Consider the following 25,046-nt stretch of genomic DNA (forward strand, 5'->3'; position numbering starts at 1 on the left):
ATTATGTGGCTTCAGATGTCATTTTGTCTTTTAAAATTTTCAGTAGCCGCTATTAATTTTAAGACTTTATTTTGTTAATAGGCAACTTCAGATTCTTGGTCTTGCTTGGAAGCCTCAACATACCATTCAAAAATAGGCGTTTCAGTTTTACCAGTTTTAGTGCTATTATTGTCCAATTTGTCTTTAAGAAAATTAAATCTGGGAATCTCAAATGTTGCCTAAGGTGGCCACTGATATGCTGGATTATTTTTAGTAAGAGCCATCCATTTAGTTAAATATGCTCATGAAATTTGTCTGTGGCTTTTAATCATGTACTCGACCAGTGTCCCTGGCAGAGGAGGTCCTAAAATATTTAGATAGCTGGGGTCCCATTTTTTAAAAACTTTTCTCTAGAGCAAAGGGTCCAGAGTAATTTACAACAGCTTGAGCAACATGCATGTCAGACACCTGCCAGCCCCACTCTAAATAGTCTGATCACAGAGGACCAGGACAAAGGCTAAAAGCCAGTTCTAGGGAAGTAACCAACCCTTGGAGACTCCAGTTGAACTGAGTAACACTCCTCTCAGTGAGACAGCATAGTCTAATACTGGGCCAAACTGACTAATTTCAGTAGAAATAACATCTGTCCCCAAAGAGATCTTTAGGCCAAAACAAGTTGTGTCTCAAAGGACAACCTGTTTCTGAAGAAATCAGGCCAACATGCCAAACTGAGTATTCACAGACAACAGACAAACAAGTAAGGCCTTTTTAACACACACACGCACACTCAACCTTCTAAACAATTCCTGGATAAAGCTCAAAGAGCTTCAAAATGTAAAAAGCAGAAGCTCGATTCCAGAAGACTTACCCTGAGCTTCCAAATCAGAGAGCAAACAGAGATCCAAAGTGACGATGTGGGGCACCAGAACCTGTTTGCTCACCTACCCTGAAGCTGTCAAATGTTGTTCTCTGTAATCCCAGATGAATTCCCAAAATGTCAACAGCAAAATAACATTGGCTAGGTGTTTCATCCCAAAAAGGATTTATTCAGGAAAAAGAAGAGTTGCAACCCAGCACATGCAGACATGGCAAGCCTCATGCACACTCTGGCTTGTGTGCCAAGATGGAGGGTGTTTATAGAAAGGAAAAGAAAGTTAATGGAAAGGAATGTTAGAACCATAGACTTTATTGTAAACATAGAGTTCTTCCTGTAGGTTTCTTGCATGTAGAGTTCACATGATTACATAGAGGGCAAAACACTTTTATAAATCCTAACTCCTCCCATAAACCCTCCCAACAGATTATGTTTTCTTAAAGTTTCTGTTCATTTTTATCAATGTTTTTCAGCTTTTTTCTTGTAATTCATTTCTATTTTCATACCATTGTATTCAGAGATAATGCTTGAAATGATTTCAATCGTAAATTTGAGGCATACCATGTGATCTATGCTGGAAAATACTTCATGTGAGCTTGGAAAGAATGTACAAGCTCTGAAAAGTAGGTTTGTGAACTTGCCACCGTGCACTTACATTGGCAGCCCTGAGCAAACAGCTCGGGAAGGTTTCATAACCTTGGTATATTAATGTCTCACAGCTGTGTTCGTGTCGACAGTGTCTTGTTCGCGTGTGGCAGTGTCTTGCTGTTCATTATTGTTGTTGCATGTTTTTGTGTGTCGGCATGAGAATGTCAGAGCTTGAATTAGAGCAATGAACACTCTATGACATCATGCTAACTTGTTTCCATATCTTTTGTATTTCTTGTAAAATAAGGGTTAGATCTAGGAAATTGATTCACTTCTGATTACTTTTTATGCATTAATATTTTATATGTGGTGCTGTGTACTTCCTTTTCTTTTACACCGAAAGATGTGTAATGTTTAGTTTGACTTACTTCTACAAATTCTAATATTAATTGGGGGTTCAAGTACTATTAGTCTGCTCTCTTTATTATAAAGTTCCCCATGAATCTTTCACCCAACAGTTTTGTTGGTATTGTTGATATTATTGGTATTATTGTTAACATTATTCATTATTTCATTAGTGGTTGCAAAAAAAGAATTTTCCAATTCTGTCATTCCTTATGCATTGATTATTTGGTCATTCTCACATGTACTTGGTATTATATTTCAGGATATATTGATCTTTCCTTTTATTTATTAGACTATTGACGTGGTCCCTTAGGAATCTCCAAAAGTGACCAATGAGGCTTTATTTTTAAGTACCAATATGAACACATAGGATTTTACATGTTTTTCAATCCACTGCAGTTATTGTTCTTTTTAGGCTCACACAATCTCATCTTAATTCAGTGTGAACTCCTTCAAGTTGGCTTTTGACCTGATTGCGTTTATCTTTGATAGCTGCCTTGATTTCTGAGACAAGGAGATGTCCCAAGTTTAACTCACACACTTCTGCTCTAGACATGAGGTAAGGATTTCTCAAGGATCCTTGGTGCCTTTTAGAGAGAAATGGCATATAGATACCACAATCTGGGTGGCTTGGTATACTGATTGCGACTAGGTTATTGTTGCTTCTAGACTTTCTAGGAAAGACTTTTTTTTTTTTTGGAAAAATAAATCATGAGTTCACACTATATTTCCAATTCAAATTTAAGATTACAAGGCTTTTACTTCTTTGATTTTATTGTTATGGACTGAATTGTGGAATAGTGTGCTCCCTCCCCAAATTCATATATATGTTGAAGTCCTAACACTTGATGTGGTAGCACTTGGAGATAGGACCTTTGGACAGAAATTAGGATTAAATGAGGTCATTAGGATGGGCTCTAATCCAACGAGATTGGTGTCCTTATAAAACAAGGGGGTAAAAGAAGAGGAGACAACAGAATGCGCTCTTTCTCTCCTTGTGCACACCTACACAGAGGAAAGTCCATGAGAGGACACAGTGAGAAGGTGGCCATCCGCAAACCAGGAAGAGAGCTCTCACCAGAAAGTGACTCTGATGGTACCTTGATCTTAGATTTCTAGCCTCCAGAACCATGAGAAAATAAATGTGTTATTTAAGCCACACACACACACACACACACACACACACACACACACACACGCTTACCTCCTCTCTGTCCCTTTTCCTCACACAGCCAATTTCCCAGTCACTTGTCCAACTCACTTTCTCTTTCTTTCCCAATTGTTCCAGTTCAGGTCTTCACCATTCCCTAACAGAACATCCAATCACAAATCTTTCCAAACTTTATTCTCTTCCACACTCCTACCAGAATGATCTTGAAAGCTAGCAAAACCACTCATATTTTCCAAAGGCTCCCATCATTTAGAAGAAAAAATGAGGTCTTTAAGAAGAAATATGTCCTGGAGTAGATGCCTATCTTTGTCCAGCTTCAATCCCTGCCACTCTTCCCCTCACCCTATATTCTGGTAGTCCTGGACTGCTGCTTATCCTACCATGTTCTCTCACACGCCAGCAGCCCTGCACTTGCTCTTCTTTAAGCCTCAGATGCCCTCCCTACATCCCATGTCCCTCTCCTCTCAAGCTCTGGCTCCTGGATCAAATTCCCAATTGATCAAGTCTCCTCTCTGCAAAGTAAGGCTCTCCTTTCTCAATGCTCTCATTACCTGTGCTTGTTTTATAATTGTTTCTCACCTGTCCCTACTAGACTGTGGGCTTTTTGAGGATGGGGTCTCCTTTGATTCATCTTTTTTTTTTTTGTCCCCAGTGCCTAGCACAAAGTTTTCCATAAATGTATGCTAAGAAAAAAATGAGTGTTGGACAGACTAAAGTACGGAATAATTCTTGTTTTCCCAGCCTTTCTTCACCAATTGCTAAAATGTTTCAATGACAAAAAACAATTGACCACACCCATAATTTGGCCCTCAATTTGTCTATGCCAATAGCCTATTGTTTTCTGTTCCTCTTATCAATTCCCAAACAAGAGCCTAATACGTTCCCAAATTTCCCTCTCTCTGAGCCAGTTTATGGTCCATCTAATTCGTTCGTAATTGGCATATATATTCCACACCAGACTTCTCTCCATCCCACAGATATTGAGAAATAACACATAAAATCATAAAAATCTACAGAAGTTTATCTTAAAAGCAGCTGTGGTGGTAGAAATGCTTAAGTATTTAAGTCTCAGCATTTAACAGGGTAGGATGTTTCAGTGTTTGAATTAATGAATTCCTTGATTTGGAAGGCCTGTCCAATGCCTGGGAGCTCAACGGAAGAAGAGGAAACCAAATGGAATAGGAAAAGGAAAGGCCAGGATTCCCCACCTTCTTATCTCCGTGGGCGTGGGGAACAGAGAGTTTAAGGTCCCGGGGAAACCCACGGTACGCGAACCCTTTTAAAGGGGAGTGGGCGGAGTCCTGCCTTTAACCCCTCCCAGAGCTGAACGGACCGGCGGCCAATGAAAGGGGCGGGGCGGGGCGGGGCGGCCTGCGTGCGCGTGACGCCACAGCGCTGCGCCCGGCATCCGCGAGTCGTGCGCCGGGACGTGGAGCTGGGGGTGAGTGCGGGCCGCGCGTCGCCGCAGCAGGGCGTGGAGTCGGGGTCTGAGGCGCCAACCTGTTACGGTCCTCGGGGAGCGTGGAGTCGCCTGACCTCGGCGTTGTGCAGGGTGGAGGGATCAGTCCCCCCCAGCCTTCTCCAGGCCGAGTGGGTTGCACTCAGCATTACTCCCTGACCTCGAAAGCAGCCCTAAGGCAAGGTCTCGCTCAGTGGGGAGGACATCTCTGCCGCTTGCCCTAGGCCTTGAGCTCCGCCAGTAGCCGAGTTGTTAGCCGTGGGAGGGAGAGGCAGCCCAGCGGGATAAAAAGAAATAAGGGACACCAGTAAAGGCCAGAGTTTTTATTCTCCCCTTTGACCGCCTTACAAGTTAAATGCTCGAAGCACCCCTGTTAATAGGCCCTGTGATTCCTATTTGCAGATTGGGAGGCTGAGGCTTAGATGGGGTTAAAATTACAGCTTTGCAAACAGTGTAAGGTTGGGAGTTTGGGTGGTGAAGGAGATAAGGAAACGTGTAAGCATCTCTGAAGTGATGATTCCAGAAGGCCAGCAAAAGCCGTTTCTGAACTTTGGCAGTTCTAGTGACAAAATTCACTTGACTAGTAAATAACCACCAGAATAGTAAACTTTGAAATTTGTTTTTCAGGTGACTAAAGCCACCTGAAATGTCAGTAGCTCGTTCATCTGTCCATGCCAAATGGATCGTGGGGAAGGTGATTGGGACAGCAATGCAAAAAACTGCTAAAGTGAAAGTCACCAGGCTCGTTCTGGATCCTTACTTATTAAAGGTGAGAAACATCTCTGTTTTCAGTTGGCGTTGATAAATCACCCACATGTTCTGCATTCCAAGCAGAAAAACACTTCCTATCAGTAAAAATGCATTGAGCATCTGCTGCTCCCTGGTCTGTCTGGTCTGTGAGTGTCACAAAGTGAACTGAGTATGGTTTGTACTCACATGCTAGGGACACGCAGAGTTCATTTCAATTCCGTCTGATAAGTGCTGTAGTCTTTCTATGTGCAGTGAATGTATTGTGGGAGCAGAGAGCGGGACATCTCATTCTTCCTTCCCAGGTTTCTGAAGGAGAGCATCCTCAATTAGGAGACATTTAAGTAGAATCTCAAAAAGGATTTTATCCAGAGGACCAGATTGGGGGAAGTCATTCCAGCCATGATGAGTAGTTTACAGAAGTTCTTTTATCCTTGAAAGTTTATGACAGTCTACAGGAACAGCAGGTGTTTTGGCAAGGGTGAGCCCAGAATCTGGCACTAAGTAGGCACTGTTGAACGAGTGCAAGAACAATCAGAGCTGCACTGAAAAGGGTCTTTTATGTTTTATTTTGGATTTTATCCTACAAGCAAAGGAAAGATTTGGAGATGGGTAGGGATGAGGATTGAAGGTGAGGAAATAGGTAAGGAGACTATTGCAAAAGTCGAGGATGAAAACGATAAGGACTTGAACAGTCCTTGGAGCAATGGGGATGTAGTGGGGAAAGTAAATTTCAGAAAGAAGGAACAGAGTCCTTGATTTGTTAGATGTGTAAGGGAGGGAGGGGAGGTGCCAAGGATATTTCTGCATTCAAGGGTGGGCACACAGGTTGGTAGAAATGCTGGTTGTTATTCGGAACAAGCTGACACAGGAACTTTAAAAACACAGGAACAAGCTGACACATGATGGCATTATCTGGTCTTTGAATGAGAAGACCTTAGAGTACTGACTGTTGTTTTCTAGCTATGCACATTATATATAACTTCCCTGAGCCTGTTTTTCTTGTCTGTAAATGGGAGTACCTGCTGTGGCAGGGTTGTTTTGAGGAAAAGATGATTCTATTTATTATTTGTGGCTTATTTGCAAACTGAGCCTGGCACAGAGCTAAGTGCTTATGCACATTATAATGTTTAATTATCTTGATAACTTTAGAGGCACAGGTATTAGAGCTTCATGTTATGGTGGAGAAAAACTGTGCTTGGAGTTATTACATGACTTGTCCTAAATCACACAGCTAGTGGTGAGAGTGGCATGTTTACAGGCTGGGGATAATGCTCCACTGGGAAGGAAGAATTTAAATAGTGTAGGGAAGGATGATAATTGATAAGAGTAAGGGTCCTGAAGGTGATAGACTGAAGAGCTCAGGAACGGGATCAGCTCTGGAAAAGTCATTGCTGTTTTCCAGAAATTAAGCAGCTAATTGATGTATTAGAAGACTCCTTAAGCATGTTATCTGTTTTTTCCCAAGTCCCAGCTTGTTTTCTGTGCATTACTTTTTCGTAGTCTGTACTGCATTGCCAGATCACAAATGGGAACTACTGATTTGTACCTCCTTCTCTCAACAGTATTTTAATAAACGAAAAACCTACTTTGCTCATGATGCTCTTCAAAAGTGCACGGTTGGGGATGTTGTACTTCTTAAAGCATTACCTGTTCCACGAACGAAGCATGTGAAACATGAGCTGGCTGAGATCATTTTCAAAGTTGGACAAATCATAGATCCCGTGACGGGAAAACCCTGTGCAGGAACTACCTACCTGGAGAGTCCAGTTAATTTGGAAACCACCCACCTAACCAAAAATCTGGGAGAACTCAGTATCTCTTCAGAACAATGAAGGAGGATTAGAAAAAGGAGCCAAAAGGAAAGATTTATAAGTTTGCTTTATGGAAAAAGATACTTTTCTAAGTTTCATCACAAACTGACCAATTTCTCTTCTGGTATTTATGAAATAGCAAAAAGTAAATGAATAAAGGGTTTGTTATAATTTTCCATGACGGTTTATGTTTCAGATTTCCTTTTCAGGGAACATACTTTACTGTTACACTAAGTATGCCTAGCAATCTGCTGCATTATTTTTTAAGCTCACTGTTTTAGATGTGTTTTATTTTCATTCAAAGGAATCTTGAATTTATCTTAGAATCTTTATTTTGAGAGAAGAAACCCTTTTGATATCATAAACAGATAAATCACATTAAGTGAATATTTTTGATGGTATTCAAAATTAAACTTTTTCTCTGATTTAACCAGTTCCAAATGGAAATAATCAACATGCTTGGGGTCAGACAATATATATCAGATTAAAGTGTGTATTAATAAGAATGTTGACATGTAGAAAATAAAACTTAAAAATTCTTTGTTATTTTTTTAATCCTGTATCTTAGGCTGCATTAAATAGGAATGAGTTCTTAAAATCTGATACATTGATGAAGTCATAGAACTTCTCACGTGTGCATTTGAATTGGAGAGTTTTAAAGTTTTGTTGCTGTTTATTAACAAACTGTGATAACTTAAATTTTGACCTGCGTAAACATTGAGCTATATATTTCAGATTTCTGGCTCCTAGAAAGAGATTTGGAGCATACTTCAGCCTCAACTAATATGGATATTAATATAAGCATAGGGTTTCCACAATGACCATAGGCACTGCCAACCCTCTTACGGCTGATAATCCTGTGGGGGAGATATACACGGGCTTCATGGCAAACAAAGAAGCACCTGAATGGGAAGAAATGAGGGTAACTTCCCCAAAGAGATAAGATGGTGCTAGAACTGAATCTTAAAGAAAGAGTCTCCAGGCCAATAGATGAGGGATGTGGAAAGGGCACACCAGGCAGAGTGAAGGAAGTATAAAGTCCTCAAAGGATGAGAGAAAGCATAACCAAGGGGTTCTGGAAGCCAGTGAGGGTTGCTGGGACATTATGAACAAGGGTGGGAATCAGGTAGAGAAATAGAAGTTACACTGTAAGTGGTGGTGGGTTATTTAACATTTATAATTAGATTTCAATACAAGTAATATCATCAGTGTAGAAAATGGATTGGAAGGGGAAAGATTAGAGGTAGGGAGACAGTCACCTAGTCAAAGACTAGTCCTAAGAAGTAAACTGAGTTGGGCAGGGAAGATGAAAGGTGGTTGGATAGATGATGTTCCAAAGTAGACCTCTCAGGGCTTGGTACCAGAGAGGGTGAGTGAAAGGGAAGTATTTAAGACTGTCTAGGTCTCTAGCAGGTGTACTATGTGGTATCAGTTATCCTGGAAGGGACGGGACACCTGTCCCAGCTATCTCTAAAAGCTCAAATATTTTAAATGTTTGCATATACTCTAATGTATCATTTTTATCTTACATTTTTTGAAAATCTTGGTGTAAAAATTATGCTTCAGGAAGATGTCCCACGTTCATTCTATGCTGTTGAGTAACCTAAGCCACACACCTGTGAAAAAAAGAGTACCTCCTTCAGTAAAAGGTTAATGGAACCCCAGAGCAAAATGATAGTGAGAAAAAAAATGCAGAACGAGTGGCCTAATACTAAATAAAACAAAACCAAGGTCAGCAAAGAAATGTCTACAAAGTTTACATTTCGGGAAAATAGATTCGAAAGCATTTGTCTCCTGAAATACAGCTGAGAAATTGGGGAGAGGTGTGAGAAAGTCACAAGGGCATATTGACATCACTGGCTTGAAGAGTCCAGCCTCCCCCTGTGCAGGACTGGGACATGTCCTTTCCCCCTTGGGGGGAGGGAGCTCACTTCAGCCTACTTTTGGGGTCCATCCAGCCTCTGCAGCCTCACTAAACATAAGCCAGTTGAGATCAGGGAAGTCTCAAGCCACACTGCCTCTAGCCTCCTGCCCCTGTGTCCTTTGGCCTCCTTTCCATTGGCCTTCAAGAGACATGCATTTCCCTGGCCTGGGGCAAATCCTTGTTGCCACTCCTCCATCTACAGGACCTATTTCTGTCCTCGCTGGTGGGTCCTTGCCATATTAAGGTGTTCAAACATTGCCCCGGTCAGAAAACTGCACCCCTTAAACCCTCATGCTTCTTTCGCCTCTTAAGATGGCCAGTTCCAGAGAAGCCCTCAGTTCACAAGCCCCCACGCCTGCCTGGGTAGCAGAAACCTCCTCAGAAAATACCCAGTCCTGAGGGCATTTTCCTCTTGCCCTCTGAAGATACTGGCTTTGAAATGCTTCCTCCCTTTAGGGGCTGAGCCTCAACTCCTGCCGGCTTCTCTCCCTTCTCTGTCTAGCTCCCTTTCTGTCCACCTTCTCTTGATTGCAGTTTTCATGGTTACATTTGTGGCTCTTACGGCAGGATACATTTTCCCCCAAACAGTACCACCCTGATCCCCGCCTAGATGTCAATCCTGCATAGCCACGTGCTCTCGGGTCTGTGCTCCCTTCCCGTCTTCTGAATCTCTCCAAGTCAACAGTTGATCCAATCATTTCACATTCTACCCCACTAGACTGGGACGGCTTAAGATCAGAAATGGGGCTTGTGCCTGCCTACCCACTGGAGTCCCGAGCCTGTGCGGGAACTGGAGACTGTTTTCATCCAAAATGTTTTCATTAAAGTTGTATGTATGTGTTTACTTATGTTGAAAAGGCACTATGTTTACAAAATTCAAAAGGTATTCCGGGAGAAGCCCGCCTCCCAGCTTTGCCCCCGAGGCCCTGGATTCCCCTAGCAACATTGTTACTCTTTTCTTGTGGATTTTTCCATGTACGTTCAAGCCTTGTCCGTGTTCCCTGTGTGCACCCTGTTCGGGGCACACCCTCCTTTCGCCGGAGGTCATCGTCTGGAAACCCTTTACCGGCCTGCAGCTCTTCCCGCGGCCGCCCGGCCCCCGCCGGGCCGCACTGCGCACTCAGCCGCCGCCGCGGCGCCCTGCTCCCCCTGGCGGCGGGCCCAGCGCAGCGGCCGCGCGCCCCGCCCCGCCCCGCCCCGCCCGGCCCCGCCCGGCCCCAGCCTTGGCCCGCGCGGCCGCCGGGGGAGGGGTCGCGGAGGCGGCGGCGGCGTCAGCGGCGGCCCGGGCGGTGGGAACCGAGGCGCCGGAGCAAGATGGCGGCGCGAGTCCTTCGCGCCGGCGGAGCGGCCTCGGCCGGCTGCGTCCTGCGGCGGGCCGCCCCCTGCAGCCTCCTGCCCGGGCTCCGGTGAGCAGCGCCGCCCTTTCGGGGAGGGGCCGCCGCGGGGCGGAGGGTGCGGGGTCCCGGCTTGGGTCCCCGCCCCGGTCCCGTTCCCGTGGGGCAGGGCGCCCGCTCCGAGGCCGCGGTCGGCAGGCCCGAGGCGCACGGGAGCCGCGGCGGGGTCGGAGCGCCTTTCCGGCGGGCTCAAGGTCACGGCGCGCGCGGCGGCCAGCGCCGCGCCACGTCCGCCGGCCGTGCTGGCCGGGCCTGCGGGACCTTGACCCGCAGCCGGGGCCGGGCGGCGGCGCGTGTTGAGACCGCAGGCCCTGCGCTGGGCCTGCCGCCTGCGGCCGGGCGTCCTGAGAAAGCCGCTGGCCGGCGCAAAGCCCCGGTGCCGGCGCACGCAGTGGCCGCACGGGTACCACTACCTCTTAGGGCTTGGGAGGGCGGATAACGCACCGTCCCGGGTGAGCCCTCATTGAAGGGGTGGCGGGGTCACGGAGGACATCAGTACTAGGAACAGCTTTCGGCGTGCATTTAAAGGGAGGTGGTGGATCAACAAGTATTTACGGTATCAGCACTAAGTAGGCGTTGGGTTCATGTTTTAACTTGTTTTCTACCCTCAATGGATGAAACGTTCGGTTTTCTGAATCCATCACTTTGAATATCCGTGTTCCATTTTCAACATTAAAAAAAAAAAAAACCCAAAGCCCTTACTAACTTACACGTAGATTTGCTTCCTTGTTTTCTTTAGATTGGGTAATTTAAATGTTATTTTTAGTTCGTTTTTAATTAAATAACGAGCCTCTAGAAAGTTCAGTTGACACTTAAAAATGAAAAAGTGAAAAAAACTACCTGTTTGTTAAACTTTTACTATGGGCCAGGGAGCTTTATATAATATGGCTTATTTAATTAAATCCGACTAGTAATCTCAGGTAAGTAATGGGATTCTGCCTGGTAGAGATGAGGTGGAACCTCAAAGGGTGAGAGACACATAGCTAAAAAGGGCGTTTGAGCTCAAGTTTGTCAGGCTTCAGGCCCACCTTCGTAGGACTGATGCTCAACTTGTATTTCCAAATTTGATGTTTATGTTTTCAAGTTGATTAACAAATCAACCTTCTTTTCTTTTTACTGTTTTTGAGCATCTGCTGTGTGACTTATTTTTTTCACACAGGTGATATGAGCCCATGAAATTCCTAGTTTCTTCTTTGAGCTGAGACTGAAGGTGTTCACCCAGCATGATTACCTAAAGTGCCCGAGGTCACAAAACTAGAAAACTGGAGAATGAGACCTGGGTCTGCCCAGTACCCTGACTTCTGCTGGGGCCAAATGCTCCTGACCTTGGAATTCTTATCTCTGTCCAACCTGTTGCTCTTTGATTACTCTCTTAGGTCCCCTGTACCTTTTGACTACTTCTTCCTGGGCTCTAGTCTGCCTTAACTGTAGGTGTTCCTTAGGACTCAATCTAGACCCAGTTAGTTACCTGATTTTATCAACTACTGAATACAATGTCTTGGAAGCTCTGGAACTGAGCGTGATAGCTATGGTCACTACACTATCCCCAGGATGTCATGGCAGAGGTAAAAACCCAGATAGACTCACAGATTGAAGTAGGTACTGTGAGATAAAATCCAGGAACCCACAACATGACATCGTGGAAGGTGTCTCCAAGAAGGTGATGTAAAGCTGAGATCTGAAGGGACAGAGTGAATGAAATCCCAGAGTGGGAAGGAATCAGACAAGCTAGGAAACTTCAGAAAAGTCTAGGAGGCTGGAGCGCAGAGGTGAAGGGAAGACTGGCTAGAGGACAGGTGGCAAGGAGGGGGTGCCGATAATTACAAGCCTTGCAAGCCATCCTAGAGAGCTTGGATTTTATTCTGGGAGCCATGGAAAACATTTAAAAGTATAAATTCTAGTATGACATGATCTGATCTACGTTTTTAAAAGATAAGTCTGACTTGGGCAAGGGGACAGAATCAAGGGTAATGGCCAGCTAGGCAGACTGGGTGGATGGTCGTGTCATTTACTGAGAGTCGTCTGTTCCATAGGTATTATGAGTGCCCGCCATATGCTGGGTGCTGTTGGAAACAGTGAATAAGGCACACAAGGTCCTCACCACTGTCTGCTTACTAGTAATTCAGAGGAGGAGGAACAGGTGTGGTGTGGGGGGAGCAGTTTTGAACTGGGTAAAGTTTGAGATGGCTATGAGCTATTCACATGACATGGAAAGGCCAAGGAGGCAGTTGATCTATTTAACCTATGACTCCTCAAAGGACAAGGAACATTTGGGAGTTGTCAGCACATAGGAGTGCAAAATGTTGGTAATAGATACATGAGTTTTAATATACTGTTTTGTATTTGATTGGGATTTTTCATAATAAAATTTTTTAAAACCATAGGAATGGGTGAGATTGCTTGAGGAGAGTGTGGCTAGAGAAACAGACCTTGGGATGTGTCATTTACAAGCTGGATATAGGAAGAAGAAAGAGCTGCTAGTGAGGTCATTGTTGTGTGACATTGCCCAGGGAGAAATATTTCAAGGAGGATTGGTCAACTGTGCCAGCTGCTGCTTTAAGGTTAAGATGACAGAAGAAAACTGGATTTGCCAACGGGTATTGTGGGTAACCTTGCAAGAGCGATTTCAGAAGGAAAGGAAGAAGTCTTGCTGGGAGACTTACTTGCCAGCACTAATTACTTAGCTCTGCCCAGTGCCAGGCCCAGAGTTCCAGCTACTTAGTGGACATTAAGTGTCCCACAGCTGCTTGAGATGTTTATGTACCCAGAATTTAATTCATCTTCCTCCAAAGCCTGCTTGCTCCTCCTGGGTTCTCTCTCCCCAATGATGGAACATCTTTCATTTATTTAGTGACTCAAGCCAGAAACCTAAAGGTCTTCCCTAAGCCCATCCCCTTCCGTTCCCGCCCAGCTCCCTCCAGCATGCCTTCTGTGGCCACCCCCCTAGCTCAGCTCTGGGCAGCATGCTCCCTGCCTTATTGCTGCAGTCCCTCTGCCATGGCACTGCCGGGCTGCTTTTTACACCTAGAATTGTTTTGAAAAACTTGCTAGCATTGCTCCGTGTACAGGGTGAAGCCCCGCTGATAGGCCCGGAACGCAAGAGCCTAACCACCCTGCCCCTTGCCCTCAGTCACCTCTCGCCATCCTCCCATACCCTGCTCTGCCTTATTGAACTCTGCTTTTCCAGAAATGTGCCATGCAGTGTCATGACTCCACGCCCCAGACATGTTTCCTGTGACTAGTATTACCACCTGCTTTGTCTGTCTGTCTGTCTTGTCCTCCAAGACAGAGCCAGAATGCCTCCACTGGAGTCGCTCTTGCTTCTCTTGGACCAGGCTAACGGTTCATTCCCTTGAGCTCCCACAGTGTGTGTGTGAGTCTGCAGTGTCCATGGTCACTCTAGCTGTTTACTAATAGTTTTTTCCCCTGAGTCTGCACACACTAGGCATCCGATTCATCTTTATAGCCACAGAGCCTGGCGCATAATGCTTATGCTATTTAAAGTATAGTGCTTTATGGAATGTGCTGCCCACACCTCACTCTCTGTAAAGTGCCACATAACATGTATATGAATTGATAAAGACAGCTGATTGTGGTGTTTGTTGTCATTAAAGATCCCCAGCCCCAATCTTATCACCCTATCAGCTATTGTTATAGCTGCTTCTACCCTCTTCCATTATTCAGCTTGGACAGCTAGATGACCTGGGCACATTAGGCAGCTTTGGTTGCCTGACACTTGAAAGATTTCAGAGTTTGACAGTCAGTTGGGGGGAATGCTGGGCCAGACTGTTCTTCATTTGTCAGTTGCTACTCAAATTCACCAGCAAACACCAATCAGGGTCTTACGTGTGGCCTGTAGTATTGACTACTTCTTAGGCTTATCTTTAGTTTACAAAACATTTCCATATCTCTGACTCGTTTTACCCGTTCTAAAGTACATATCTTTGGTATTATTAAAACCTGGAACAAATGCTCAGATGGGGAGATTTGTGTTTGGAAGGCATCCCTTATTAGTAAAAATATTTTGAATTTCATAGATCTAGGTTTATATATTTATTTTACCACTTCTTAACTCAGGTCATAAATTGCCTCTCTGAGCCAATCTTTTAACATTCGATAATACTTACCTTGCTAGATTGTTCTGAGGGCTACATGAGGTGACATGGACAAACTGTTTAGTCCAATGCCTAGCAGGGAATATGTACTTATTAACGTGTAATCCCCTTAAATTTTAATAAAGAGAAAAATTATTTTGGAATTTTTCCCCCTCCAGATTTTAGTCTGCCGGTAATTGTTTATACGCTCTCATTTTATAAAGTATTAAATGCCATAGAAATTAAATATCAACATATGTACGTATGCTTGTGTATGCATTTCTGGAAGGATACAGTAAAAACTATTAGTAGTATTTACTTTGGTAAGTATTTCATATTTTAAATTCCCTAGAACTAATATTTTTAGAAACTTGCATGGTACCCCTTCCTTAGTTGCTCATAATTGTTATTCCTAAGCTCTCACAATTTATTTAACCAAGAATTTTAAACACAATTTCTGTTTAGTGAACTTAAAATCCAAAATAAAGAAAAACAAGAATTATACAAAGTTCTTCTAACAAGTATTAAAACTTTCTACTTTGTAGAAATTTTATACACTAATTTTATATACTTGCCATTTTGCTTCATGCAAATTCTCCAAATGAATCATGGTGAAATTTATTTCAAAATTTATTGACAAAATGTTTTTATTTTTATTGAAATGAATTTTAGCATGATTCATTTAGATAATTGCCTTCTTCCAAATGAGTTTATTTACATAATCAAAGAGTGAATTGAAAACAGAAACAAATACCATATGATTTTGGTTTTTGTAAAGGGCTAATAGTTTTTATATATATTTATTTTAATTGTAAAAGTTTGTTTATTGAAAAAGTAGTTTTAAAGACTTAATTTTTTAACTCCTTCTCTCAGGGATACCACCATTAACACTTTCTTAATTCTATGAAATTTTAACATATGGTAAAAGAAAAATAGAAGAATTTCCAACTTCTTTCTACAAATGCCATTTAAGATTATATATTTGTCTCCACTTATAAGAAAAATTGCATGACTCATATTAACTTATTTTGCTTGTTTACTGTGAGCTTGCTGCTTTTTAACCTTTGAAAGATTTGAAAAAATACTTTATATTTCTTGATCATTATTTATAGAAAACATTAATTTTATATTTATATATTTTATGTTTGTTTATTTGTAAGCTTACATCATTCAAAAGCCTTTTTATCTGATTTCTAGCTGTTTATAATGATATTCTATGATTTAGTTTTAATCAGAGAACCTCTTAGAGGGAGAAAATTGTATTATTTGTTCATTAAAGCAGCAAGTCAATATTTTTTCAGCAAAAAAAGAAAGGCTGCTATTCACTATTAGCAGCTCACTTTGTGTGTGTATGTATGGTACTGTTATGTGCCTGCTTTTACAACATAATATGTCTCTGAAATATGTGCGTATAGATCTACCTCAATCTTTTTGTTGTTGTTATTCATTAGTTTCAGGTGTACAAAACAGCATACTAGACATTTACGCTCCTCACAAAGTGGTAACCCCACCAAGTCTACTACCCATCTGGCACCGTACATAGCTGTTACAATACCATTAACTATGTTCCCTAGGCTGTACTTGACATCCCATGACTATATACAAGATCTGACAGTTAAGTTCACGAACTCATCCTAGAAAAAGTGCTGCATACCTCATTGCTAAATATCACTATAATCACCTTCGAAGCACTCCCCTTGGGAAGCTATGCACTGATGCCACTGCCTAGTCCACCCTTCAAAGCAATTTTGGAACTCTTTTTCTGGAATGGCCATCAGAGCTGTCATTGTATTACCCTTGATGTCCTGAATGTCATCAAAATGTCTTCCTTTTAATATTTCCTTTGTCTTCAGGTAAAGAAAGTCATTTGCAGCCAGATCAGGTGAGTAGGGAGGGTGTTCCAATACAGTTATTTGTTTACTGGCTAAAAACTCCCTCACAGACAGTGCAGTGTGAGCTGGTATAATGTCGTGATACAAGAACCATGAATTCTTGGCGAAAAAGTCAAGTTGTCTAACTTTTTCACGCAGCCTTCTCAGCACTGCCAAATAATAAATTTGATTAAATGTCTAGTTGTTACAAATTCATAATGAATATTCCCTCTGATATCAAAAAAATTTAGCAACATTGTTGCAACAAGTTCGCAAACTTAATTGTCATACCTTCATATATATATATATATATGTATATATATATATATATATATTTTAGTTATATGTATTTTAGTTATAGTTGACATTCAATATTATTTTACATGAGTCTCGGGTTTACAGTGCAATGGTTACACATTTATATAATCTATGAAGTGAACCCACCAGTAAGTCCAGCACCCATCTGACACACTATGAAGTCTTTACAACATATTCCCCATACTTGTGTTTCACATCCCCATGACTGTTTTGTAACTACCAATTTGTACTTCCTAATCCCTTCACCTTTCTCACCCATCCCCCAACCCCCCTACTATCTATTAACCATAAGTTCTCTGTATCTATGAGTCTGTTTCTGTTTTGTTTGCTTATTCTGTCCGTAAGTGAGATCAGACAGTATTTATCTTTCTCAATCTGATGTATTTCACTTAGCATAATATACTTTAGGTCCATCCATGTTTTTGCAAATGGTAGGATTCCGTGGGGTTTTTTTATGGCAGAGTAATACTCCATTGTATAAATGTACCACAATTTCTTTATCCAATTGTCTGTTGATGGACATTTCAGTTGTTTCCATATCTTGGCTATTGTGAATAGAACTTCAGTAAACAATAGGGGTGCTTATGTTTTTTTGAATTAGTGTTTTGGATTTCTTTGGATAAATAACCTAGGAGTGGAACTGCTGGATCATCATAAGGTACTTCTATTTTTAATTTTTTGAGGAACCTCCGTACTGTTTTCCAATTTGCAATCCCATCTACCTCATTTTTTTAAATAACTGCATTCTATTCTGATTTTGGATATTCCCTAATTCATTTGTCCAGTCCCTTTAATGGATATCCAAATTGCCTGTATCGGGAACAAACTGGAAATAAGGCAGTAATGAATGTTCTTGTGCATTCAACTTTGTGTACTTACCTAAATACAGCTGCCTGTAGGACATAACTGCAAGTGCAATTATTGGGCCAAAGGCCTACAGTTTTAATTTTCATATAGGTAATATCACACTGCCCTCTAGGGAGGTTACACAAATGTGTAATCCCACTCACCAGCATATGGAGGTGTGCACTGAAAAACAAACTCATAGACACAGACAACAGAATGGTGATTCCAAGAGGGAAAAGTGGGGAGGAGGGGAATATGGTAATGGAAGGAAAGTAGACTTAGGGTGATGAGCACAGAATAGAGTACACACAAAAATGAAAAAATAAAAAGAAACAAAAAAAATTTTTTAAAGGAAATAAACTCAGAATGGAGTACACAGATGTCAGATTAAAAGGTTATACACTTGAAAATTACACAATGTTAACCAATGTGACCTCAATAAATTTAATTTTTAGAGAAGAAAGAAAAAGTTTGTGGTTAAAGTATAGTTTGTTACTTCAGTCAAATTTATCCTCACTTTCTGAAAGCATGTATAATAGTCATTGTTATGAGATAAAAATTAGCAAATTATGTGTTAATGAAGTTTATATTCTTAGGTGTTTTTTTTTAGACACTTAAAAATCTGGATTTTAAGATTAATTTAGTTAAGGGTAAAATAATTTTTTTTTTAATTTTTTTTAAATTTATTAGTTTCAGGTGTACAAGACAAGGTAATACTTAGATGTTCATCATTTATATCCCTCACACTGTGAACCCCCCTCCCCACGTCCACTATCCCTCCGACCTCACACTGAACCATCACATTATATATATAAAATTATAGTTGGCATTCATTAATGTTTAGCTTCTGGTGTACAATGCCATGATCAGGCATCCACAGTATCCCTGAGGTGGTCTCCCAAATAGGACGCATGTCTATCGGATACCCAACAAAATCTTTACAACATTATTGAATAAGTTCCCCAAATTAATTTTCAAAAAACCCTGAGGCCATCTTGTGGTTACCAGCTGCTTCCTAATCCCTTCACCTTTCCCCTTATCCCCAACCCACCCCCCAGCCCCGCCCATCTAACAACTCTGGTTTTTTCTTTGTGTCCCCTAAAATAAAATATTTTTAAACACAGAATTCATTTCCCTGTATATTGCTTTCCACATTTTTTTATTCTGGTAAAGTATAGATAACATAAAATTTGCAATTTTAGTCATTTTTAAGTGTACAGTTCAGTAATAGTATTATACATTCACATTATTGTGCAACCATCCATCTCTAGAAAATTTTCATCTTTCCAAAGTGAAACTCTGCCCTCAATCCCTGGCAACCACCTTACTACTTTCTTTCTCTGTGAGTTTGGCTACTCTAGATTTCCATGTGTATATTTTCTAAGTCAAAAATTGCTTTGCAGGAGGGGAAAACATAGTGGAAATTGCAAAGATAAACATGAGAACTCTGTTAGAAGAGCCACTTCTTTTACACTTCGCACCTGCTGTTGAGAGCACACATAGTGGAAAGCAGAGGTTTTGTGGTATCCCGGATTCTAGAACAGTGTCTAGAATAGGTGCTCAAGGCATGTTTGCTGAATGGATTGATGAATTTATGAAAACAGTGTACTATGTGATACTACCTAAAGACACTGAAATGTTTGTACCTCTATTGAGACTCAGATTTTTGTATCTGTTATACCATAGGAGATTGACATCTTCCAATAACAGACCTCGAGAAGACAGCTGGTTAAAATCCTTATTTGTCCGGAAAGTTGATCCAAGAAAAGATGCCCACTCTAATCTCCTAGCCAAAAAGGAAACAAGCAGTCTATACAAATTACAGTGTGAGTGATAGGTCTGCTATCTTCATAGTTGACTTTTCTCCCTTTGTTCATAAGTTTATCATTGAATTTTCTTTTGTTTCAGTTCACAACGTTAAACCGGAATGCCTAGAAGCATACAACAAAATTTGGTGTGTATACCAAACTGTCCTTTCCTTGGGGAAAAATAATGATTTTAATATTTGTTGGTTCAGCTAACACTTGATAGCAGAGTAAGATCTTTGTTCCCTCTTATTAAGGCTGAATGTTCAGAGGCTGTTAAATTGAGCTCTGTGTGGGATTACCAAGGGCATTTTGACTTTAGCACTCATACAGCTAAATCATTACATAAACTGTCAAATCTAGAATGTTTCTAGACCCTTAAGGTTGGAAGGAACCTTGCAAGGCTGTCTAATCCATTAGGTCATCCAGTGCCTGACTCCTTTCTATAGACCCTCCTGTCTCTGCTTCAATACATTCATATACATCCCATCTCTGGAGAGCTGTAGTGTTGGGAATTAGAACTCATGTCCCATGACCTCCATTGTCTCCAATTTTACTTCTAAGTGGAACTGCCACGTGGAAATCCTGTATGTATTTGAATGTTTCTGCCATTTCTTCCCAAATCTTCCATTTGCCAGATTCTCATGATTTGAGATCTATATGCCTTTATAGAATTCCTAAATTTTAAGGCTAAAGAGAAAATTAAGTGTATCAGTTCTTAATAGAAATAGTATTTTAATGATTACTTCTGAGCAAATATAATTTAAAAGCATTTATTTGCCTTTAACATCTGCTACTTTCATGGGAAAAATGATTTTTGTCACCAGAATCTGCGTAATTTTCAGAAGCAAAAAATCTGGTGTTTTATTTTTGGAGGTGGTTTGTGAACTATTAACTCTCACTGCAGCACATTTCTCTTTATGAAAACATGCCCTAAAACAAAACAGGTGCTATTTCTACATCTTCTCTCATAAAATGAAAGTATTTCTCTGTGCTGGTGTTGCCCTGGATTACCTTCCTGTCCTGTGGTTATTGCTTCATCTCCTGTCTCAGATTTCTGTCTGTTCATGTCTATTTGGATGTCTTGCTCTCCCTTCACACCCAACAGGTGGAGTGAGCTTGCTCTTGGAGCTCCCCGTGTGTGTGTCACTCACCATGGTTTTATCTCACCCTTGCCTTAGTTCTTTGTTATCAGTTAGTTAGAAGGGCTGTGCATTCCTCATTTGACAGGTACCTTGTTATCTTTGCTTGTTTCCTCCATCTCCCTCTCCCGGCCTGTTGACCCCATTTCCAAGTAGCCTCTTTTCTGAATTCCTCCTGGGCTCCTAGCCGCACCTGTACTCCACACATCCTGCAGTCCTTTACCCCAAACTTTGCCAAATCTATCTGCTTGAGTTCTGTTTTTTCCTTCATCATGTTTTTTTTTTTCTCTGAAACTTTCAGCAACTCCCTATTTCCAGTTCATAAAATCTTAACTCCTGCCTGGTTTGTAGGGGCCCCAGTCATGAGATTCTCCCCAACCCATCCATTTCTGGGTACAGGTACTACCTACCTTGTAACTTCCATTCAGATCAGGCCAGGACTTCCAAGAGCATGTTTGGGGCCCCAAACAAAGAGGATTGGCTATAAGTCCATATATGCCTTTGTATTGGTGAAAACCCTATGTCCCATCGTCAGGCTTCGGTCCCTTCCTGGAGCCCACCTGGATGGTTTGTTCTAGCTTTTTTCTTCCACATTGACTCCAATTTCCTGCTCATGTCACATGGCAAAAAGGAAGCCCATTTTTCATTTCCCAAACAACCATCTTTCCCCACCTCTATTTCCATGAATCCCTTTAGTTCTGAACATAAGACTTAATAAGCCAGTACAGTGACCACACCATGTGTATATTTTTTTTATTAGTTTCGGGTGCACAAGACAAAGTAATACTTAGACGTTTATCATTTATATCCCTCACACTGTGTGAACCCCCGTCCCCCATCCACTATCCCTCTGACATCGCACAGAGCCGTTACATTTCCACTGTCTCTATTCCTAATGCTGTACTCCGCTTCTTGTAAGTATATACATACATATATATACATATATATATATAAAATTATAGTTGGCATTCATTATTGTTCAGCTTCAGGTGTACAGTGCGTGATCAGGCATCTACATCATCCCTGAGGTGGTCTCCCAAATGGGACACAATCTTTACAACATTATTGATTACGTTCCACAAATTAATTTTCAAAACCCTGTGGCCATCTTGTGTTTACTGACTGTTTTCTACTCTCCTCACCTTCCCCCTTATCCCACCCCCCCCCCGCCCATCTAGCAACCCTCAGTTTTTCTTCTTTGTCTCCCAAACTGTTTCTGATTAGTTCATTCACTTATTCTCTTCTTTAGATTCCGCATATAAGTGAGATCATGTGGTATTTGTCTTTCTCTGTCTGACTTATTTCACTTAACATAATGTTCTCCAGGTCCATCCATGTTGTTGCAAACGGTAAGATTTCTTTCTTCTTTATGACTGCGCAATACTCCATTGTATAAATGTACCACAGTTTCTTAAACCAGTCATCTACTGATGGGCATTTTGGTTGTTTCCATGTCTTGGCTATTGTGTATAGTGCTGCAATAAACATAGGAGTGCATACAGATTTTTGAATTAGAGTTTTTCATTTCTCCGGATAGATACCTAGGAGTGGAATTGCTGGATCATAAGGTTGTTCCATTTTCAGATTTTTGAGATACCTCCATACTGTTTTCCATAGTGGCTGCACCAATCTGCAATCCCACCAACAGTGCACAAGCATTCCGTTTTCTCCACATCCGTGCCAGCATTTGTTGTTTGTTGATTTATTGATGATAGCCATTCTGACTGGGGAAAGGTGGTATCTCATTGTGGTTTTTATTTGCATTTCTCTGATGGTTAGTGAGGTTGAGCATTTCTTCATATGTCTGTTTGCCATCTGTATGTCCTTTTTAGAAAAATGTCTCTTCATGTCCTCTGCCCATTTTTTAATTGGGTTTGGTTTTTTGGAGTTGAGTTTGAGTAAGTTTTTTACAAATTTGTGATATTAACCCCTTATCAGATATATCATTGGCAAATATCTTTTCCCATTCAGTAGGATCCCTTTTTGTTTTATTGACGGTTTCCTTTGCTGTGAAAATCCTTTTTAGTTTGATGTAATCCCACGTTTATTTTTTCTCTTACTTCCCTCGCGCGAGGGGATATGTCAGTAAAAATCCTACTCCAGGTAATGTCTGTGAAGTTTCTTCCTATATTTTCTTCTAGGAATTTTATGGTTTCAGATCTTACATTTAAGTATTTAAGCCATTTTGAATTTATTTTTGTATATGGTGTCAGGAGGTGGTCCAGCTTCATTTTTTTGCATGTGTCTGTCCAGGTTTCCCAGCACCATTTATTGAATAGACTGTCTTTATCCCACCGTACATTCTTGCTTCCATTGTCATAGATTAAAATGGCCATATAGGCATGGATTTATTTCTGGACTCTCTATTCTGTTCCTATGATCCATGTGTCTGTTTTTATGCCAGTACCATGCTGTTTTGATTACTGTAGCCTTGTAGTACAATTTGATGTCAGGTATTATACCTCCCACTTTGTTCTTATTTCTCAAGATTGCTGAGGCTATCCGGGGTCTTTTATGGTCCCATGTAAATTTTAGAATTATGTGTTTTATTTCTGTGAAAAACGTCGTTGGTAGTTTGATAGGAATTGCGTTGAATATGTACTTTGCCTTAGGCAGAATGGACATTTTAACTATATTAATTCTTCCTATCCATGAACGTGGTATGTGTTTCCATCTATTTGTATCTTCTTTCATTTCTTTCTTCAATGTCTTACAATTTTCTGAGTACAGATCCTTTACTTCATTGGTTAAATTTATTCCCAGGTATTTTATAGTCTTTCAAGCAATTGTAAATGGGATTGTTTTTTTAATTTCTCCTTCTGATATTTTATTATTGGTATATACAAATGCAACTTATTTCTGAATATTAATTTTGTATCCTGCTACTTTACTAAATTCATCTATCAGTTCTAATAGTTTCTTGGTGGAGTCTTTAGGGTTCTCTCTATATAGTATATATCATCTGCATATAATGACAATTTTACTTCCTCCTCACCAATTTGGATGCCTTTTATTTCTTTTTCTTGTCTGATTGCTGTGGCTAGAACTTCCAGCACTATGTTGAATAGAAGTGGAGAAAGTGGGCAACCTTGCCTTGTTCCTGATCTTAGGGGAAATGGTTTTAGCTTTTCCCCATTGAGTATGATGTTAGCTGTGGGTTTTTCATATATCGCATTTATTATGTTGAGGTATGATCACTCTATTCTCACTTTCTTAAGGGTTTTTATCATAAATGGATGCTGGATTTTATCAAATGCTTTTTCTGCATCTATTGATATGATCATGTGATTTTTATTTTTCATTTTGTTAATGTGGTGTATCACATTAATTGATTTGCGGATGTTGAACCACCCTTGCATACCATCGATGAATCCCACTTGATCATGGTGTATGATCTTTTAATGTATTGCTGAATTCTCTTCGCTAATACTTTGTTGAGGATTTTTGCATCTATGTTCATTAGAGATATCGGCCCGTAGTTTTTTTTTTTTTGTGGTGTCTTTCTCTGATTTTGGGATCAGGGTGATAGTGGCTTCATAAAAAGTGTTTGGGAGTCTTCCCTCCTTCTGGATTTTTTGGAAGAGCTTGAGGAGAATAGGTGATAATTCTTTTTGAACGTTTTGTAAAATTCACTTGTAAAGCCATCTGGTCCAGGGCTTTTGCTTGTTGGGAGATTGTTGATTACTGGTTCAATTTCCCTGGTGGTAATCAGTCTATTCAGGTTCTCTGTTTCTTCTTGAGTTAGCCTTGGAAGGTTGTGCGCCTCTAGAAAGTTGTCCATTTCTTCCAGATTGTCAAATTTGTAGGCATATAGTTGCTCATAGTAAGTTCTTAAAACTTTTTTTGTATTTCTGCAGTGTCTGTTGTTACTTCTCCTCTTTCGTTTCTGATTTTATTAATTTGGGTCCTCTCTCTTTTTTTTAATGAGTCTGGCTAAAGGTTTGTCAATTTTGTTTATCTTCTCTAAGAACCAACTCTTGGATTCATTGATCTTTTGTATTGTTTTTCTGGTTTCTATTTCATTTATTTCCTCTCTGATCTTTATTATCTCCTTCCTTGTGCTCCCTTTGGGCTTATTTTGCTGTTCTTTTTCCAGATCCCTTAAGTGTGAAGATAAACTGTTGATTAGTGATGTTTCTTCTTTATTTAGGTAGGCCTGCAATGCTATGAATTTCCCTCTTAGGACTGCTTTCACGGCATCCCATAGATTTTGGGTCGTCGTGTTTTCATTTTCGTTTGTCTGGAGGTATCTTTTGATTTCTTCCTTGATCTGCTGTTTGACCCATTCATTATTTAGTAACATGTTATTCAGCCTCCATAAGTTGGTGTGTCTTCCAGTTTTTTTCCTGTAGTTCATTTATAATTTCATAGCACTGTGGTCAGAGAAGACAATTGGTATGATTTCAATTTTCTTAAATTTATCAAGACTTGTTTTGTGGCCTAACATATGGTCTATCTTGGAAAATGTTCCATGTGCACTTGAGAAGAACGTGTATTTTGAAGCATTGGGGTGAAATGCTCTGAAAATATCGATTAAATCCAAGTGGTCCAATGTATCATTTAAGTCTGTTGTTTCCATATTGATTTTATGTCTGGAAGACCTGTCCCTTGTTGT

The 25,046-nt window shown here is 40.8% G+C and overlaps 3 protein-coding genes across 9 annotated transcripts in view; 2 read left to right on the top strand and 1 right to left on the bottom strand.

Moving 5' to 3' along the window:
- The window catches only part of LOC308499501 (small ribosomal subunit protein uS17m), a 119,812-nt gene extending 111,038 nt beyond the window's left edge, over nt 1-8,774 (top strand). Inside the window, exons 1-3 of one of the 5 annotated variants that reach the window (XM_081053011.1) lie at nt 4,519-4,654; nt 5,104-5,245; nt 6,789-8,774. In XM_081053011.1, coding sequence (XP_080909137.1) covers nt 5,123-5,245; nt 6,789-7,058 — 393 coding nt within the window. In that variant the 5' untranslated portion in view covers nt 4,519-4,654; nt 5,104-5,122 and the 3' untranslated portion in view covers nt 7,059-8,774. Of the gene's footprint in view, nt 1-2,261; nt 2,366-4,518; nt 4,655-5,103; nt 5,246-6,788 lie in introns of those variants that run through there. The other 4 variants (XM_081053012.1, XM_081053007.1, XM_081053014.1 and 1 more) reach the window with 4 other exon arrangements.
- SEPTIN14 (septin 14) overlaps nt 1-25,046 on the bottom strand; it is a gene marked incomplete at both ends in the record, with an annotated part of 390,465 nt that overhangs the window by 270,386 nt on the left and 95,033 nt on the right. The gene's annotated exons all lie outside the window — the stretch shown is intronic.
- NIPSNAP2 (nipsnap homolog 2) overlaps nt 10,181-25,046 on the top strand; it is a 39,866-nt gene continuing 25,000 nt past the window's right edge. The window contains exons 1-3 of one of the 3 annotated variants that reach the window (XM_081053027.1): nt 10,181-10,367; nt 19,171-19,310; nt 19,393-19,438. In XM_081053027.1, coding sequence (XP_080909153.1) covers nt 10,276-10,367; nt 19,171-19,310; nt 19,393-19,438 — 278 coding nt within the window. In that variant the 5' untranslated portion in view covers nt 10,181-10,275. The remainder of the gene's footprint in view (nt 10,368-19,170; nt 19,311-19,392; nt 19,439-25,046) is intronic. The other 2 variants (XM_081053029.1, XM_081053028.1) reach the window with 2 other exon arrangements.

Source organism: Rhinolophus hipposideros, assembly GCF_964194185.1.
Source record: "Rhinolophus hipposideros genome assembly, chromosome: 7".
In the NCBI taxonomy this organism is placed as follows: Eukaryota; Metazoa; Chordata; class Mammalia; order Chiroptera; family Rhinolophidae; genus Rhinolophus; species Rhinolophus hipposideros.